We start from the raw sequence: 18,636 nt of genomic DNA on the forward strand, positions 1-18,636 counted from the left end.
GGCAGAGGAAGAAACTGCCGATCTCAGTAGAGTCCACTTGTTTAAAGGGCCCCCACAGTCCTAGAACAACGGCCAGGGCAACAGCTAGAGAGGCGCCAGTCCCATACGGAAGCGGGAAAAGTTCCTGGAAAAGGCGCAAGTGCTGAGCAAGCGGCATTGTTCCCTCTCAGACCCCTCCCCCACATACAGTGTCACAACGTAGTGAAACAGGTCGACTGTACTGACGAATACCTAAGGCTCTGCCTCTTACAATGTAACAGGTGCGACAGGTCTACCTAAGACACACGCAAACAAACACAGGAGCCTGTCAAGATGAGGAGACAGAAAAGTATGGCCCAAAAGAGGGAAAGGATCAAGGTTCCAGTGGGAGAACTAAGTGATGAGGAGACAGCCAACCTAACAGACACAGAGTTCAAAACACTGGTGATAAAGATGCTCACAGGCTTGACAGATATATTTAAGTATGGCAAACGCACAAGGGAAGAAGTGAAGGCTTTGTTAAATGAAACAAAGGAAAATCCACACAAAACCAATGGTGAAGGGAAGGAAACCAGGGTTTAAATCAATGATTTGGAACATAAGGAATTTAAAAACAGTCAACCAGTACAGAATGAGGAAACCAGAATTGAAAAAAATGAGGAGAGGCTTGGGAACCTCTGGGACAATTTTAAACCTGCCAACATCCGAATTGTAGGGGTGGCAGAAGAAGAAGAGGAAGAGCAAGAAATCGAAAGCTTATATGAAAAATGATGAAGGAAAACTTCCCAAATTTGGCAAAGCAAATGGGCACACAAGTTCAGGAAGCACAGAGAGTCCCAAACAAACTAAACCCAGAGAGGACCCCACCAAGACACATCATAATTAAAATGCCAAAGGTGAAAGATAAAGAGAGAATCTTAAAAGCAGCAAGAGAAAAGCAGAGAGTTACCTACAAAGGGATGCCTATAAGACTCTCAGCTGACTTCTCAAAAGAAACTTTGCAGGCAAGAAGGGACTGGCAAGAAGTATTCAGTGTTATGAAAAGCAAGGATCTACAATCAAGGTTACTCAATCCAGCAAAGCTATCATTTAGAATGGAAGGGCAGATAAAGCACTTCCCAGACAAGGTAAAGCTAAAGGAGTTCATCATCACCAAGCCATTATTATATGAAATGTTAAAGGGACTTACTTAAGAAAAAGATAATCAAAACTCTGAACATTAAAATGAACAGACTCACAACTATCAACAACTGAATCTAAAAAATAAAAACAAAATTCAACTAAGCAAACCAAAATAGGCACAGAATCATAGGTATGGGGATCATTTGGAGGGTTATCAGCTGGGAGAGGGAAGAAGGATAAATGGGGATATGGTACAGGGATTAAGAAGCATAATTGCTACAAAATAGTTAATAATATAGGAAAGGGTGAAGCCAAAGGAACTTATATGCACGACCCATGGACATGAACTAAGGGGGGTGGGATTGCTGGAGAGAAAGGGGATACTGGGCGGAGGGAGCAAAGGGGAAAAAAATTGGGAGTACTGTAACAACATAATCAATAAAACATACATAAAAAAATAAAATGGTTAATTGGTTAGAACTGACATCACAAATGGATATGGGTAATTTTTTCATTCTTAGCAATTTTAGGATTAAATTAAGACTATTCAGGAAGAGGTATTAGAGCATGTTTCTCATTAGTTACACCTGGTTTTGTAAGAGCAGCTATCTCTTGAAAGTATAGATTGTCATTTTTTGAATTTGAAAAGCATGTTACCAAATTAGTAATATTTAGGAAAGCCCATGGTATATATGGGTTGAACATAAATGTTCCTAGACTTCCCTGAATCTCTTTAAGTTTGTGAATGATACTCTACAATTTCTCTTGTTAAATTTATTATGCTGGACCCCTTTATGCCCTAGATTCAAAATTCTCCATCTGTCATTTCTTTCTTCAGTTCTCCCAAATGTACCATTCCATTCCTTAGTTTATCTAGAACTACTTTCAGACTAGAACTATAACTTTCTTTTATCTTTGATACCTGGACTAGCATTTGATTTATCTATGTTACTTTTACACACAGAAAGACACACACACACAATTTTTAGCTGGTACAGTGCTTCCCAAACCATTCTAGTTGTTCGCACTGAAGAAAGTAACATTTTATGGTACAGAAAGGTAACAAGACTATACCAATGGATCTGTTAGTGCCATAGGCCACTGACCCAGCTACCTAATGATTTAATGGATCCATAAGGCCATCACTCATTCACTGCCTACAATTATTTGGGGACTTACTGTTTGGAAAGCTCAGTTCAAGCTGGGTTATTGTATATATTTACTACAAGTAGAGGTACAGTAAGTAGACTGAAGAAACAAGCCATGTTGAATAATAGGTGTAGTTAGTTGGCTGGGCTCACTCCTTGTCTGAGGCTTTCCACACTAGTCTACGAGTCAAGGCCAGCAGAATGGCATCATTCTGTCCCTTTAGGGATTGCTCTTGAATAGTAGAAACAACAGATGGTTAAACCTGTAAAATTCAAGTATCTACTTTTATATGACAAAGTACATTGTTTACTAAAATTCAAGGGAAGGCAGAAACATTTGAATATGTTTTCTGTTTAAAAGAAAAGATTTGTCTCTTAGGAAGCATTTCATTTCCATTTTGTGAAGTGGATGAGTATTCATCAAATTTGTACATTGGAATCAGTAGGGAAGCTTTTGTAAATTCAGGTGTGCATGTCTCATTTCAGACTGATACAGCATTCTCAGAGGTGGCACCGCATCCTGCCTTAAAAACACTTACAAAAATTTGAAATTCCTCTATATTTTCTCTTATTTTGAACTAGAATGTTGAGTATATAAAGAAAAAACTTAAAAAGTTCATGTGTTCTGACTTTTTAATTATACCTGTTATTTCTCCTGAGAAATAAATTAGCAGATATCAATAAAACACTTAAAAACAGAGAAAGAAAAAAAACAGATAAAAAAATAAAGTAGGATATATGTAAAAGAGCAAGTAGGAAAAACAAAAGTATATTCCAGGCAAAAAAATGACATAAAAGTACTGGAGAATTTTTAAAAACATGGTTGCAAGGCATAGGAGATAATTGGAAACAACATAGTCATAGAAACAAGGCTATCCATCAAGAAACAGTTTTAAGGGCTTCCTTTACCTGTGAGCCATACTCTTTCATAGTTCTAGTCAGGGACTATATAGAATTGTATGTAAATGAGATGGCGTATATGTTCTTACTGAGAATTCCTGTGCTCTCCAACTAAAGCCTCCCACTGATGAAGTAGGATTCTTTTAAAAGTGAAGATTTAATATGGTGGTTTTTATTTCAAACCACACCGTAGTTTTCTTTGTTTTCTTTTAGGGTTCAATTAAGGATCAATTAAAAGCATATGGAGCTCTTACTGAGAATGTGACTAGGAAATACACCCGTCAGATTCTGGAGGGTGTCCATTATTTGCACAGTAATATGATTGTTCATAGAGATATCAAAGGTAAGTAATGAGGTATTTTTTAAGTGCACATGTTTTTTTTTTTTTTGGTGAATGTGAATGAATCAAGTAATACGGTTAATAAATTTAACATTTATATCAATACATTTACCTTTAAAGTACCATAAGAAAATAATTCTGCTCTCTCATGGACTCAGTCAATATTCCAACTAGTCCTGATTTTCAGGTCTCTACAATGGGTAGCTCCGCTGTGGGGGTTCACAGAATCAATAAAGTTCAAAATGATCACAGAATTGAGACTATGTTTTTATATAGAGAACATAAGCATTAGAATATAGTGATTTAGAGAAGGGGCTCTGACAAGAGATGGCCTGGTTCAAATTCAGGCTTTCTCCATCATTAACCAAGTGACCTTGCACATTCACATGATCCCTCCATGCCTGAGTTCCTCATATTTAGTGAGGGTGATAATAATGTGGAACCCATAAGGTTCTTACAAGGATTAAATGAGTTAATGTGTATAATATGCTTAAAATAGTCTGGTATCTAGAAAGCATTCAAATAGCTATGATGGTGACATACTTATATTGAGATCATATTTAATTAAAGCCATTGGAATGGGCGTTATTACCTAAGGAGAGAATAAGAAGGAGGAGGATGAGAACCTAAGATTGAGCTTTGATGAACTTCAACTCCGTTAAGCTCATTTTCAGGGATCAGGTATATAAGGTTAATGCATGACGTGAGACAAAAGTGAGTGGGGGAGATACGTACAATTTGAGAGGACTTAAAATTCTGTATTGCAAAGCATATCTGAAGGTTTGATTCTATAAAAACTGGGGTTTAATTCTATAAAAACTGAGGTTTGGTTTTATAAAAAATTGGGTATGACCCCAAATTCAAAGGTGACTCTAGTTGATCAACTGATAAGAATAATAAGTACACACATATATAAATAATAAATAAATAAATACATTTTTTATTGGTCTTTCTGAGGGTTCTTATGAGCTACCAGGTATTTACTACCTCCTTATGGTGAGCCACATCCTGAATATGGCCATATTCACACTAAAGAGAACATACCTAACCAGTTTCTAGTGATATATTGAAATGTGCTGGAAAATGCTGAGCCAGATCATGTGTACTAGAATGGAGCTTACCAGTGAGTCTGAGAGAATGAAGACATGGCTTATGATCTAAAAGAAATTGAAACCTGTCTTTCATTTTAAGACCTACTGAGCTTGGGCAGACCTCAGTTGTCAAGTATACAAGCTGATAGCTTTAAGAACCACGTAGGGAAATTATTGAATGTGAATTATTCTATTAGGAGTGATCTCTTATTGAATGTGAATTATTCTATTAGGAGTGATCTCTGTTCAAGCCAGTTTCTCTTTAGCACTCTTTATAAAGAGACAAGCTAAAGGAACCAAGGGGAGATACACCCCCAAGTGGACCTTGTCAGCAAGAGTGACAAACTACTGTTAAAATGAGGAGGTTGGAAACAACAAGCTGACTTAAAATCATTATAGGGCAAATATATTGATAGGAGAAAAGTAAGATATAAAATTAGATATGCAATATGATCTCAGGTTTGTAAAAATAAAGTATGACCTAGAAGAAAATTTTTTATGTGATTAACAGTGGTTATTTCCAAATGTAAAATGAATGATAATTATTTTCTTCAGCATACTTTTTTACTTTTACTACATTTCCCAAATTTTTATAATGGGCAGTTTTTAAATTGTAAGGGAAAAAGAAAGGTGACTTAAGTTTAAACCTATGAGTTCATAATGAAGCTTAGGAAAAAACTAATTGATAATTGTTACTAGGGAACAAACTCATTATTTCATAACAGGGTTCCTTCATTCTGCCTTTCTTTTTCTAACTATACCATTGAGGACTAAACAATGGATGGAAGAAAACTTATCTTTATAGAATCATTTTGACTAACAAATGAAGAAGGAATGATGGAATAGTACCATTTTGCAACCAGTAACCAATTAATAGATATAAGCATTAAACATTAATAGCTGCTTACATCACTAAAATGGAAGCAGTTGAGACTTCCTGTCCTTAGATACATCATCATATTTATGAAGTAATTTTACAAAAAGTAAAAGAATCTGAGTCTGATTAAGCCTCTAGATTCAGCTACCAAATTTTAGAGTTATAGAACAGATATATCAGACATATGAACATGTTAAATACGATCCCTTGGGATAGAGTCAGCAAAATCTAGACAATAGGAAAGCTACAGGCAAACAGGTTCTTCATAAATTCCAAAGAAAAATAGATTAGAGGGCACTTTAGATTAGCAAAGACTTAAAAGATATATTATTGAGTCTCAATGTATGAAACTTATTTGGAATCTGCTTTTTAAAAAACTAAAAGACACCGAGTGTATATTTAATATTCTTAAGGAGTTATTGTTTATCCTGTTAGGTGTAATAAGAGTCTTTATCTCTTAAACCTATCTATTGGAACTAGTGAGATGATGTCTTGAATTTACTTCAAATAATATGAGGGAAAGAGAGTGGCTAGCAGTTTGGTTGGGGAAGATTTTCAGATGGTTGTTGGGGCTGAGTGATGGGTATCTGCTTTTGTGTATGTTTAAAAAATCTCCATAATAGCTTACTTTATTATTATTATTTTTTAATCTCCACCCACAGACATGCTTATTGATTTTAGAGAGAGAGGAAGGGAGGAAGAGAGAGAGAGAGGGAGAGAAACAATGATGTGAGAGACATTGATCGGTTGCCTCTCATTCATGTGTGGACCAGGGACTAAACCTACAACCGAGACATGTACCCTGACTGGGAATGAAACCTGCAACCTTTCAGTTTACAGGATGACACCCAACCAACTGCACCACACTGGTCAGGGCAATAGCTTACTTTTAAGGTATCGAAAATAAGTTTTGAAAAATTAGGAGACTATATTGGGAACCTGATTACAGTAGTCCCTCTTTATATCGTGGTTCACTTATCGTGGCTTCACTGTATCGCGGGATTTTTAAAAACATTATATTTAATTATTTATCATGGATTTTTCGCTATATCGCGGGATTTTGTGGTACTGTATACATATGTTGTTAAAGTTACATAGGTTTAAGAGTAGAATGTGTTTAAGAACATAAGCAGTGTTTATAAAAAGTGTGGAAAAGGTTAATAAGGGAGTGGGAAAGGGTAGTAAGGGACTGGGAATGGTTTATAAGTGTATGGGAAGGGTTTATAAAGCCTTAAAATATATATAAATACTAAAATAAATGTAAGGTTCCTATTTCATGGATTTTCACCTATTGGGGGGGGGCGGGTCTAGAACATAATACCCGCGATAAGTGAGGGAATACTGTACACGTTTTTCTCCTCAGGCCTTTGTGTGAATGGGCATTGGATCAACATTGGTGATTACTCCCCAGCAATAGTTCTCCCTGGCTGTGACCTGCTTGGGATTGTTTTATCCCAGCTTGTAGCCAGTAAAATATGGCTTGTTTGTTGTCCTTCCCCTGGTTAAATATTTTAGAGATAGTGCCTTTCTTTGACAGAGTCCTCTTTAGGTGTTGTATAGTGAGGTGTTAAATAGCATAGACAGTGCTGTTTTACAGGGTCACTGGTATGTGTTTCACTTAGGCTTACAGCATGCAGAGAATGGAGCCTGTATCCTCTCCTGCAAAGGGGCTGAGGAGAGCTATCATCCACTAGGCTGGGGAATTTGCTGGGAGAACAGAAAGACAAGTACAGAAGCTCATGATGGGAATGGACATTATACATTCTCTCCACTGATAACTCTCCTTCTTAGGGTCCATAAAAAAATTAGAAAATAAGGATTTTTTTAAAATATAAAATACGTTTAGGAAACTTAAAAACAGTGAGCTAAATTTAAAAATGAAAATTAGGTAACAAAATGAATTGTTCATTTAAAAACAAGTAGTTTACCTGGCAGGGGAGATACCATGATTATGAAGGTGGTTTTCCCAGGGCGAGGCTTATCCGTTGCACTCCGGATGTGCTGACTCCTGCGATTTCCCCAAATGTGGGAACTCAACTGCATAATTTGTGGTAGTGGGGGACTGTGTTCACGCTCTCCCCTTAAAAATAAATAAATAAATAAATAAAATAAAACAGGTAGCTTCCAGACAAAACTAAAAATGAGAATAAAAGTAATTTCTATTAGACAGAAACTAGACTTATAATCCCAGAAAAAAAGATTGAGTTTTAAAAATGATAAATAAAGGGGAAAATAGAGAATAAAAAATAAATGTACTTAGCACCTGGATCTTGATTTCTGATACCGTTAAAAGTAACCAGGGCTCCTTGAAGAGATGGCTGATTGTAGGACTGGTGCAGGAAATATGCAAGCTGAGCCTGGAGTATCTAATAGTGCCCCAAAGTAATAAAATTCTAGAAACAACCCCAAACGAAAAACAGATAAGAACGCAATGGTCAGAGTATGGCAAAAGGACACAGGAGCTAATGGAAGAGTTCCCAATGGCCAAAGCTGGAATGACTTGAGCAAAGGAAAAAAACAAAACAAAACAAAAACCTTATTGGTTTATAACCCAAAGTATACAGTAAAATCCATGTGTTCATACTGACATGAATGGTCAAATAATAAATGGAAGAGAGGAGACAAATCTCTGCAGAATAATTCTAAATAATTCCAAACAATTTATGTATCTACTCAGCCTGGAGCATAACTCCTGACTCCTTAACTGTGGACTGCACATAGTGAACTTCTCCTAAAGAGTACAGTATGGAAAGGGGGGAACTTTACAGTAGAGGAGTCAACAAACTTGAAGCTAGGCAATCAAAGTCAGTTTATAATAAATAAATTAAACTTATTATAAAAGTGAATGAAATTTTAAAACAAAAAAAGCCAAAGCTTTGTTAGAAGAGATTTAGCTTAAAATATATAGAAATCAAGAAGTAAAATTAATATAAAGCAAACCCAATATTTAGGAAAACTATAAAATATAAGATAACTAACATTAAGGGGGGGCAGAATGTGATAGAAGTCTTGATTATGAAACTCCTTCAGGAAATTTCTTCTCAGAGAAACAAGCTTCAGCCATAAGCCTCTTGGTTTATGATAGAGAAACTGTGCCCAAGAGCCTGTTGTTGCTCTCTATCCTTCTCTTGACCTTTCCCCTTTCCCTTCTTTTTCATCCCCTCCTACCTCTGAATCAGTCCTTTTCCGTGAGAGAACCTTCTTAGGTTTTAAAGCGCATACCTGACTCTAAAAACTCAGTGTTTGTGTTGTGAATCTTACTGAGAACTGTTTGTGTGTCTGGCATCGTGACAGGTACTGTTCAGAAGATGAAAAGCAGTCTAGTTTTGGAGACAAATTGAAGTGTATTTAAAGTTTAATTCTCTGTCATTGTTCTTTTAGATTATACTTCAAACTACTAATAAAAATAATGAAATGAAGATGTTTCTTATTTTTAGGTGCAAATATTCTCCGAGATTCAACAGGCAACGTCAAATTAGGAGATTTTGGAACCAGCAAACGGCTTCAAAGCATCTGTCTTTCAGGGACAGGAATGAAGTCAGTCACAGGCACGCCGTACTGGATGAGCCCTGAAGTCATCAGTGGGGAAGGGTATGGCAGAAAAGCCGATATCTGGTAGGTTTGCCTGAAAACACCTGTCTTACTTATTTCCATCCAGGATGGAAATTACTGAGCCAGATTTCAATTACCTTTTGTACTCTCGAAATAGGATGTCAGGATTATAAAGATTAATATTTTAATTATGCCTCTTTGAAACTTAATCATTGAATGGATAAATGGAGGTCTTGGACCTGTCTTCCCTTCTTCAGGAGGAATTTCGTCTTAAGCAACTTCAGCATCAGAAAACTATCATTTCCCTGAAGAATTTTAAAATAATTAATCTTTATTGTTAGTCTCTTATAATTCAGTTACACTTTAATTGCTTAATAATTTTAAGCTAAAACTTATAATGGCCATTTTCTTCTTTCCACCAGAGAAGTTTTTTTTAATACAATAGATAATCATTTTAGGCATCTAAAGGCAGAGTTTTAACATTTGTATTTGTAAGATAAAGACCCAAAAATATACTTAATGTCAAGTTATAGAATTACATAAAGCAAAAACTATAAAATGAGGAATGTTTTTGCTTAGCTATTGGAGTCATTCCTTAAATTGTGGTTTATTTTCATTGGTTTTTATGTTTAAATTATGTTATATATATATAATAATTACAACCTTTTAAATGAAACTTAACTTGAAACCAAGTCATACTTAAATGTATATAGACTTCACTCCTGTTTCTCATTATCTGGCTTTCTTTCATCATGATATTGTTTGTGTAATGTAATTTAAAAATTTCTTTTTAGGAGTGTGGGCTGTACTGTGGTAGAAATGCTAACTGAAAAGCCTCCTTGGGCAGAATATGAAGCAATGGCTGCCATATTTAAAATCGCCACTCAGCCAACAAACCCAAAGCTGCCACCTCATGTCTCAGACTATACTCGCGATTTCCTCAAACGGATCTTTATAGAGGCCAAACTGAGACCTTCAGCTGAGGAACTCTTAAGGCACATGTTTGTGCATTATCACTAGCAGCCAGTAACCTGTCCTGTGCCTCTGCCTGCTCCCATCTATCCATTCACCTTCTCTCTGACTGCACTTTTCTTTTTTTATAAAAAAAGAGAGATGGGCGAGAAAAAAAGACAAGAGGGAAAGTGTTTCTCTTGATTCTTGGTTAATTTGTTTAATAATAGTAACCTAAATTTTTTATATTTAATCTTTTTTTCCTTACAAGAACTTGAAACTTTTTTTAATTTAATTTTTATAATGTACTGATGTGATTCAGAGACATAAAGCACTTTAGTACATGGTCACTCTTTCTAGTACAAACAAATCATTTGGAATACTTAAAGACTGTAGTCTTTCTCTGTATCAATGACAAATTGTCAGTGATGGGAGACATGGAAAACAAGAAGAAGAAAATGATGTATAATTTGTAGTTTTTAATGATAGTATTTAAAATAGATTCTTATTTGTGGGTCTGAGCCCAAACTCGATTTTAGAGTAGGTACTAAACTTAAAGAATATAGATTCCTTCTTATATCTGTATTCTTTAGATCCTAACCTCTGTCTACCAAGCTTTTTGTTCAGTAGTAATCTTGATAGAAAATATGAATCTCCTAAGAGGTATGTTTATTTGTTCATTCTAGTCAGTATAATAAGCAAATACACTATAAAAGATCCATGTTACTGGAATCTATAAACCTTAAGGGATGGCCTTCTGTTTAAAAACATAAAAGATAGTATTTTAAAACAAATATGGGAAGTCAGTGAGCAAATACAAATTAAAAGACAAAAGGAGGTTGCTCTAATTCAATGTGGTAAAAGAGACCACATTTTCCTATCAACAGAAATAATGAAAAGCAGAACTAAGTGTTGTTTAGTGTATTTTAAATTGTGTTCTTTACCTGAGGGAGAAAGTCCCCAAACTAAGGGAAAAGAGAAATAACCAAAATAATTTATATTATATCTTCCTATTTCTAGCTCCTGATTCCCCATAGATAACATTTCTTAGGAACTAAATGTTTAACCTGGAGTATCCATAAAGCTAGTGTCATGAGATAAAACCCTTGTTCTTGGGATTACAGAATACGAAAGCACCTCAAAACAAACAAACAAACAAAAACAGTAAAACAGTGGATCTTAAGGGTGGGGTGGTGATAATTTCTCTTGGCATTTTGCAATGCCTAGAGACAGTTTTGGTTGTCACAGCTTAGGAGGATGCTAGTGGCATCTAGTGAGTAGAGCCCAAGAATGCTGCTAAACAAACTACAGTATACAAGGACAACAACACCTCCTGCCTCCCAACGAAGAATTGTCCTGCTCAAAATGTCAAAAGTACCAAAGTTGAGAAACTGTGTTGTTATTACCAGCCTCAGTTATAAAGTGGTAACAGCCATTTACAAAGCAGATTCCTTGCAAAAAGTAAATTTCAAAGAGAAAGTGTAATGCGTAATGAGGGTTTTACAACAGAAGCTATCACAACTTCAAGTCAAGGGTGAATGATCTGAACAGCAAGTAGCAACCTGTTTCTTACCAGCTGCATATTGCACCCAAATCAGTAGCTTCCATTTTAGAAACAAAATGAACTTAAACACAGAGCTTATTGAACTCAGCCACCTGTATATATTCTTTTCTCAACTCAATTTATAATTTTGGGGAAAGAAAAGCATACAAAAACAAATATTAACTACTTGATAGGAATGTTAAAACTACCAGCTATTTCTAGTATAATGTATCCACTAAGAGCAAGGACATTAAATGGAAGAAGACAACTAGGAGAATTCCACTATCTCTAATGGACTTGTGCTACTGAAAAATATGAATGACATTAATAATTTGATGGCTTGCAGTTTTTTCAGTATTTTAAAACATCTAGAAAATAGTAGTCTTCCTGAAGGCCCATTTAGTGATGATGCCTTTTGTGGGATTATATTATAGGGGACTCAGGTATTTTATTTTCTGCTAAAAAGCATAATCTTTAGGGATTCTTTTAAAATACTGTTTCTGAAGTTAAGTAGACTTTGGTTTACCATATCAAGGTTCTTTCTGGTGTTCTCTGTAGGAAATTTGAAATTCCACTAGCTAGACTGAGAAGTCAAAGCACAAAGATTCTCCCATACCTTATAATCAAAGGAGGTGGCTCACCAAGAAGAATATACATTAGTGGCTCCTCCCCTGGAAAATCAACTATCACATCTTTGTGTTATAAGCATAGTCCCCAAGGATATTGATCTGTTATATTTCTTCATCTTTTATGAGTGAAGGCGTATCTCCTACTTGAGCAATATCATGGTATCTGGACCAGTGGGTGTTTTCTTTGTTTCTTTGCCTTGTATGGTTGTGATTTTTTTCTGGCTCATTTTTGGTCTGTCAGGGTAACCAGTGGTGCAGAATATGAGACAAATGCTCTTTAGAGAGAAATCTTGGGAGACTGTGAAACTCAAAGCAAAATTGTTTGCTTTTTTGAGTCTCTCTTTTCTTTTTAAATGCTATAGAAAATAAACCTGAAAAAAAAAAACTACTTAACACTGCTGCAGAAGACCTTTGTTTTATAAGAAAAATATTATTAGCTATGGGAAAATATTGTTCTTTATGTAAAACTTAAAAATAGACTAATAGTTTACAGAGTTATTATATAAAATGTGATGTGAATTTATTTTAAACAAATTGTAAAGGTACCAAAACTACAAGAAAAATTAAAATATATATAAAAGCTATTACAACAAAAAAGCTTGAAGTGGGTGAGGTATGGATGACCAAAAGTAAATTTAAAAAAGAAAATTTTGAAGCAACACCTCTATTAGGGGCAGTTAGATATAACACTCCAACTTGTTATTTCTAATAATGATATGGATCAACAAATGAAATTTGAACTTTTTATTTAAGATGACTCTCAATGTATTTTGTTTTTTAAATGCACAACTGATTCCTCTATACTGTAATGTTTCTTTGCTGAGGCTGGAAAAATGGTCAGACTGCTGACTTTGTGCCTTTAAAATGTTTTCTGCTTTGATTGTAGCAGACTTTTGGTGCTGGAGAAGATTCACTAGCAGTCTTACCTGTGCTTTTCAGGAAGTATCTTTCTACTTAGCCTTTAGAGATTCAAAATGGCATGACTTAGGTTTGAGCCAAATATGAGATCTTTTCCATTGCAAACAAAGTGTATTGAATAAAAGGGTTGAAAATATAGTGACTAATGGAGATTTTGATTGTTAGTAATTATTTAAAATGTATTTAAAAGTATATAGGCTTTGAGATTTTCAGTATGAATATCTTGAAAAATTTTCAGTTTTCCTCATTTACAAAGCATGTTTCTAACTTCAAAAAAATGATTGAAGACTGATGCACAGGCCGAACTACAAGAAAAAAAATTACAACTTATTTTAGAGTAAATTAAATTGGCTTTCTCTTGGGAGTCTATCTTGTTCTCAGTTGAAACTACATTAAAAAGTGAAATTATTTAGCGTAACTTTTTGCTACTTTACCTCATATATGTCAGATCTGGTCTGTAGTATTTCTGAGATAGAGTTGTGAAATATAACGTGAAGTTATTAAGAAAATCAAATCTGAATAGTTTAGAAGGATGGCCAAGCTTAGGTTCAAAAGCCAAGATGTTTGCCACATGCAGACTCCTTGGCCCATGGCAGAGTTCTGAGCCAATGATTTCATTGGAGTCTAGGGACCAATAGCATGGATATAAAATCACCTGGTGTCAATCAAGACTAGTAATTTGTCATTTTTTTTTAATAGGGCAAATCATTTTTATTTGCTTTGTCAATAATTGTGGCTTATTGTGTCAGGTACTAAATTTATTCTTAAGAAGGTCACAGTCTAGGAGGAAACATGGGCAAACAATAGGGTTTACCCTAACTCTGAAAGTTCAGCAATGATGTTTTAAAATATAACTTTGTATGTGATGTAAAGGGAAAGCAATTTTAGGTAATTATTGGTAGTTATAAATTAAAATGTCATTAACAACTTACATTAAAAGCATCCCCAAGTTAGAGGGACTTACATAGGTTGGGCAGCCTCTCTCTCTCAGGACTCCCTCTTACAAAACCCAGCCTGTTCTCTTAATAGTTTCAGTGATGAAGGGCATTTGTTCCATAACATGTTTTCTTCTGCTGTTTTTTTTAAAGAAAACCAAATATTTTGTTTGGTCTAAATAGTTAAAATACCTAAGACATTTGATAGAAATTGAATTCTCTTAGTGGTAATTATTTATACTAAGAACAGGACAATTTCTTGAGACCTTACTGTTTCTTATTTTTTGACCTTTGTTAGAAATGTGATTGTTCATATTTATTTGAATTTTAAGATTAGTTAAATGTTAATGAAAGCAATTTAATTGTTAATTTTTGGTAGTGCCTTTTTCTCTATATGCCTTAATTTTATTTTATATCAATAATTTACATTACCCACCAAAATGAAGATTTTTTCCAAAATCATTGATTTCAAGAGTTGATTTGGCTTTAGACTGTGTATTGGCCCTTAAATATTTCTTAATGCCTGCTTCTTCCTCCTACCCTTTTCTACCTTCCCCCTCCCCCTTTTTTTTAATGTTCAAAGACAAACATTAGCATTAGTCCGGAATAGACACACTGCAGTTTCCACTAGATGTGAACTCCTAAGGATAGAGGTATTCTAATTCTAAAGAAATGTGTAGTAAATTGTTTTCCAGACTGACTTCTTGATTTTCAATCATACTGACACTGTCCAGATTCTTTGTATATCATGGTTCAGTTATGATATTTATAGCAGAGGTAGAATGGTGGTTTTTGCCCTCAAGAGGTGGTTTAAATGGTTAAGGTTCCTAAACTTTGGGCAATGCACAAGAAATCCAGGGATAGCAAATTCTAATCTAACATTTTGATGAAAACTCTAGCTTACTTTTCTGTGAAGTGTGTGTGTGTGTGTAGAGTTGGGACAGGGATGAGAAGAGAGGAAAGGTATGAATGTTCAGTTAGATTAGTCTCTGTTCTTGGAGGAACAGCTCAAATGTGTACCACCTACTGATGATGGATGAGAGTAATCATCCTCAGGTAGGAATACCAGCACATTTTCTACAAGTAACTAGTACAAATGATTGTTTAATAAAGGTATTTATTTTAAATTGCCAAACTCTTGGTTGCTAAAAGATGAAAGTTAAATTTGTATGTGTGTATAATAGCTTACATATAATCCTTAAATAGAAAGTAATTGATTTTCAGTAGTTCTTCATGAACTCTTAGGAATAGAAGTTCTGCCAGACATTATTAAAATAAGCTTCCTTAGCTTATGAAATGTTCAAAAGGAAATTTTCTTACACCTCTCTTTGGTTGGCTAGGGAAGGCATGCTGTGAAGCTACTGTTCCTACTTCACAATTTTCTTTAGCTGTTCTTTGACTTCTGCCTGCATTCTGAACAGGATGCCATAATAGTTATTGGAAGTTTGAGAGCCAACCATTTTTTTGTACTTGCCTTTCAGAGCTGTAAATGGTTATGAGCTGTCAGGGGGAGTCTAGAGAATCTTTTCTCAGTGATAGAGTGGACATGATTTAGCTTCAGAAAGTTGAGGGAGCTATAATAAAGACAAGAATAAATTTTATCTGTTGCCTGCATGCAGTCTTTTATGTAATTCATGTTTTTCATAATTCTGCATTTTAATTGACAGTAATACGATATCATTGTTAATAATAGCAAAGGCATTAAATCAGCGAATACCATTATTCCCTATGCCCGATTACTTTTTGTTTACATTCACAATCTGTGTTATCAGAATCACTTTAAACCAAAGCTTTTATATTCCCTGCGTCCATTGCCAAAATGATTTAACACTGTTATTTCTGCTTACCAGTAAGCTAATAGGATAAAAATGATAAAGCAGGTACTAGTAGAATTTGTATTTCAATCTATCCTTCAAGTAAAAGGAGAGGTGCTCAGTGTTTGCATTTAGACATGCAGAATTTACTTCAACTATTATGGAACTATATAGACATTACAAACTTGAGCTTGTACACGTGCCGATCTTATTAACAGATGACCATAGATGTTGACATATAATGCCTCAGATTGGTCGTGTACTTTCTTCCTAGTATCTTCACATTGATGAATTTATGTTTGACTTGAGGGGCATTTCAGGAAAGCTGTGAAGAAAAGTAAATTATAGACTGATGTCTGTTTTGTGCCATAGACATTTTGGAACACAAGGAAGTCTGCATTCCAGTATCCATGCAAAATTTGTCCCCAAATAAGGATATCTGAGTCACATGATGATAGTTGAGAACAGTAAAGTTTGTGACTGTACTGAAAAAGCATTTTTATGTTCATTTACTTATTTATATTTTTTAGAGTTTATTTTTTAAAAGCATATATAACTCCTGGTGATTTTAGCATTAGCATTACGTAGAAGGGAGAGATAAATAACAAAATTACATCTTAAACTTTAGTGGATACTTAAACTCTAAAATGGATTTGATATATTCTCATTTTTCCAAAGACTTTTTTCCACCTGGATTAAGAAAAGAGGGCTTGTGGAAACATTTGAGCTGAAAAGGCTTATTATTGGCAAAAGAAAGTGGGCCAAACCCTATTCAAGTGAAAGTACAGTGTCTAAGGATAATAATACATCTTTAGAAACAAATGATTGTTTTAAATACAGTCTTAATTAGTAAAAGGTTTACATTTTTATATTGCTGTTGGTTTTTAAATTTGCTACCCTGAATCAGAAATATTAAAAGAGTTAATACCAAAAATACTTCTAAATGTCTGACATCTCTTACATTTCACATGGTTCTTTTTATTCAAATATCATTGTAAATAAGAGTAAACTTGGATAAATTTGAGAATAATTGTTGCAAACTATGATTATCAATTTGTAAATTTACCCTTTGACCTAATGTACATTTTTTTAATGTAGCCATTAAATTCTTTATATTTAACCTATTAGTTTCTCTCTATAAACATTTTTAATCATAGTTGAATGCTGGGCGGTTTATAATTATGTACAAGTTTTTTTTCCCTATCAAGGTTGACTTTTTTGCACATTTCTGGAAATGTTTAATTTGTACACTGACTTATTACTCTTGCCAATAATTGTTGATGGGTGTGTGAGCATCATGAATGTGTGCGTTGAACTACTGTCTGTGTCTCTATGTTTTAACTTCTTTCAAGAAGTAGCCATCAGTAACTGCACTGCTATTACAGACTTCAATGAACTTTATTGAATGAACTTTATTGCTTTTACAAAGTATACTTATCTATGGTTCTATCTTTGTTGAAGAACTCAGGAGTTCAACATCACTTTCTGATTTTATGTGTATTTTGAAATCCATCTAGTTGAAAGTATGCTCATAAGTTTGTGTGTCAGGGGATGTGTGTGTGGAGATGTCATTTTCTGTCTGTGGGCACATTTATATATTCCAGTAATTTCTTATTTTCATTTATTTCTACATTTTTTATGAACTTGTTTTATATGAGGGTACTGTTTAGTTAGAATTAAACATATATAAAAGCTTTCTGAGAGATCATTTACTATGTGAATATATTTTCAGCTGGCTGATCAAAAATATTTTTAAAATTTTGTTTTTAACCATTCAAAGTATGTTTGTATTTCCAAAATTGCAAATTTACTTAGCTATCAGTTAAAATACTCTTGCAGGGAAGAGCATTGACTTTTCTTTTGAGAATTCTCTGAAATACAGATTAAGAGGGAAAATAGATTTTAAGCAGTAGCAAAAAAAAAAAAAGAAAGAAAGAAACTGTTCACTAAAATGGTCTTTGAATTTTGAGAGCTATGGAAAATATATGAGAAACTAAATGATCTTGAAAAGATGCCAAGATTTTTATATCTCCAGTTTCTCTTGGTTGGTCCTACTGTTTTTGAATGTTTCCTTTATTCTACCCCAAAGATTTTAACTTTTCAGTTTTTTTCTTACTGGCCAAGGTCAGATCTCCTTTATAAAACAATACATTGATATATTGTGGTTTTTTGAAATGGACTGTAAATTGGTTTAGAAATGTTTAAACATGCATTGAGTGTCTTTATACTGTACTGTGTATGTTAAGTAACTAGCAGGAAAAAAAAAAAGGAAATTAAATTTCCAATATGACAGTGTTATTGTAGTTAAGGAAAACTCTGATTTTAATATACAGTCCTATGTAAAATTACTTGTGTTAGGAATAAAATTCACTGTTGAAGTTGAATGTCACTAAACTTATTATGTTACAAGGAGCCAGTATGATTAGTAAAACCTCCCAGAAGCCAGATACAGTGTGGTATGTGCCACATTTCATTCATATTTTGACTTTGTATTGTTGATTAAAAGTTGTGCTTGTAAAAATGTATAAAATCTCTTGAGTTTTATAGTTTTTATGTATTTGTTTTTCTTGCTGGTAAATAGCCATTTAAAAATCTAATGTGAAAGAAATAATGTTTATATTTCGTTAGTGATCAATGACTTTGTTTATATGGAAATTTGTATATTGTTGGCACACATCTTTGTTTAGATGTATCATGCATGAAGGCCTGCAATAATTAGCACAATGAAAATTGCTTTTTTTTTTTTACATGTTCATTTTTTTTGAAAGATTGTGGTGCAGAGGGTTACTCTGAGTAACCTGGATTATGGAATATAAATGAATGGCACTTTGAGTGTT

General features: G+C 34.1%; 1 protein-coding gene and 1 non-coding gene across 2 annotated transcripts in view; both read left to right on the forward strand.

The window, feature by feature from the left end:
- The window catches only part of LOC150007925 (mitogen-activated protein kinase kinase kinase 2-like), a 48,663-nt gene extending 38,528 nt beyond the window's left edge, over positions 1–10,135 (forward strand). Inside the window, exons 14-16 of the mRNA XM_090279961.1 lie at positions 3,363–3,492; positions 8,895–9,072; positions 9,804–10,135. Of these exons, the coding sequence (XP_090136087.1) occupies positions 3,363–3,492; positions 8,895–9,072; positions 9,804–10,029 (534 nt within the window). The 3' untranslated portion in view covers positions 10,030–10,135. The remainder of the gene's footprint in view (positions 1–3,362; positions 3,493–8,894; positions 9,073–9,803) is intronic.
- On the forward strand, positions 7,378–7,540 carry LOC150007927 (U1 spliceosomal RNA). The gene has a single exon (XR_016512054.1). It is a non-coding gene; the product is annotated as a U1 spliceosomal RNA (small nuclear RNA).
- Positions 10,136–18,636: the final 8,501 nt, after the last annotated feature.

This window comes from Furipterus horrens, unplaced genomic scaffold, assembly GCF_987537825.1.
Source record: "Furipterus horrens unplaced genomic scaffold, mFurHor1.1.pri manual_scaffold_6, whole genome shotgun sequence".
Lineage (NCBI taxonomy): Eukaryota > Metazoa > Chordata > Mammalia > Chiroptera > Furipteridae > Furipterus > Furipterus horrens.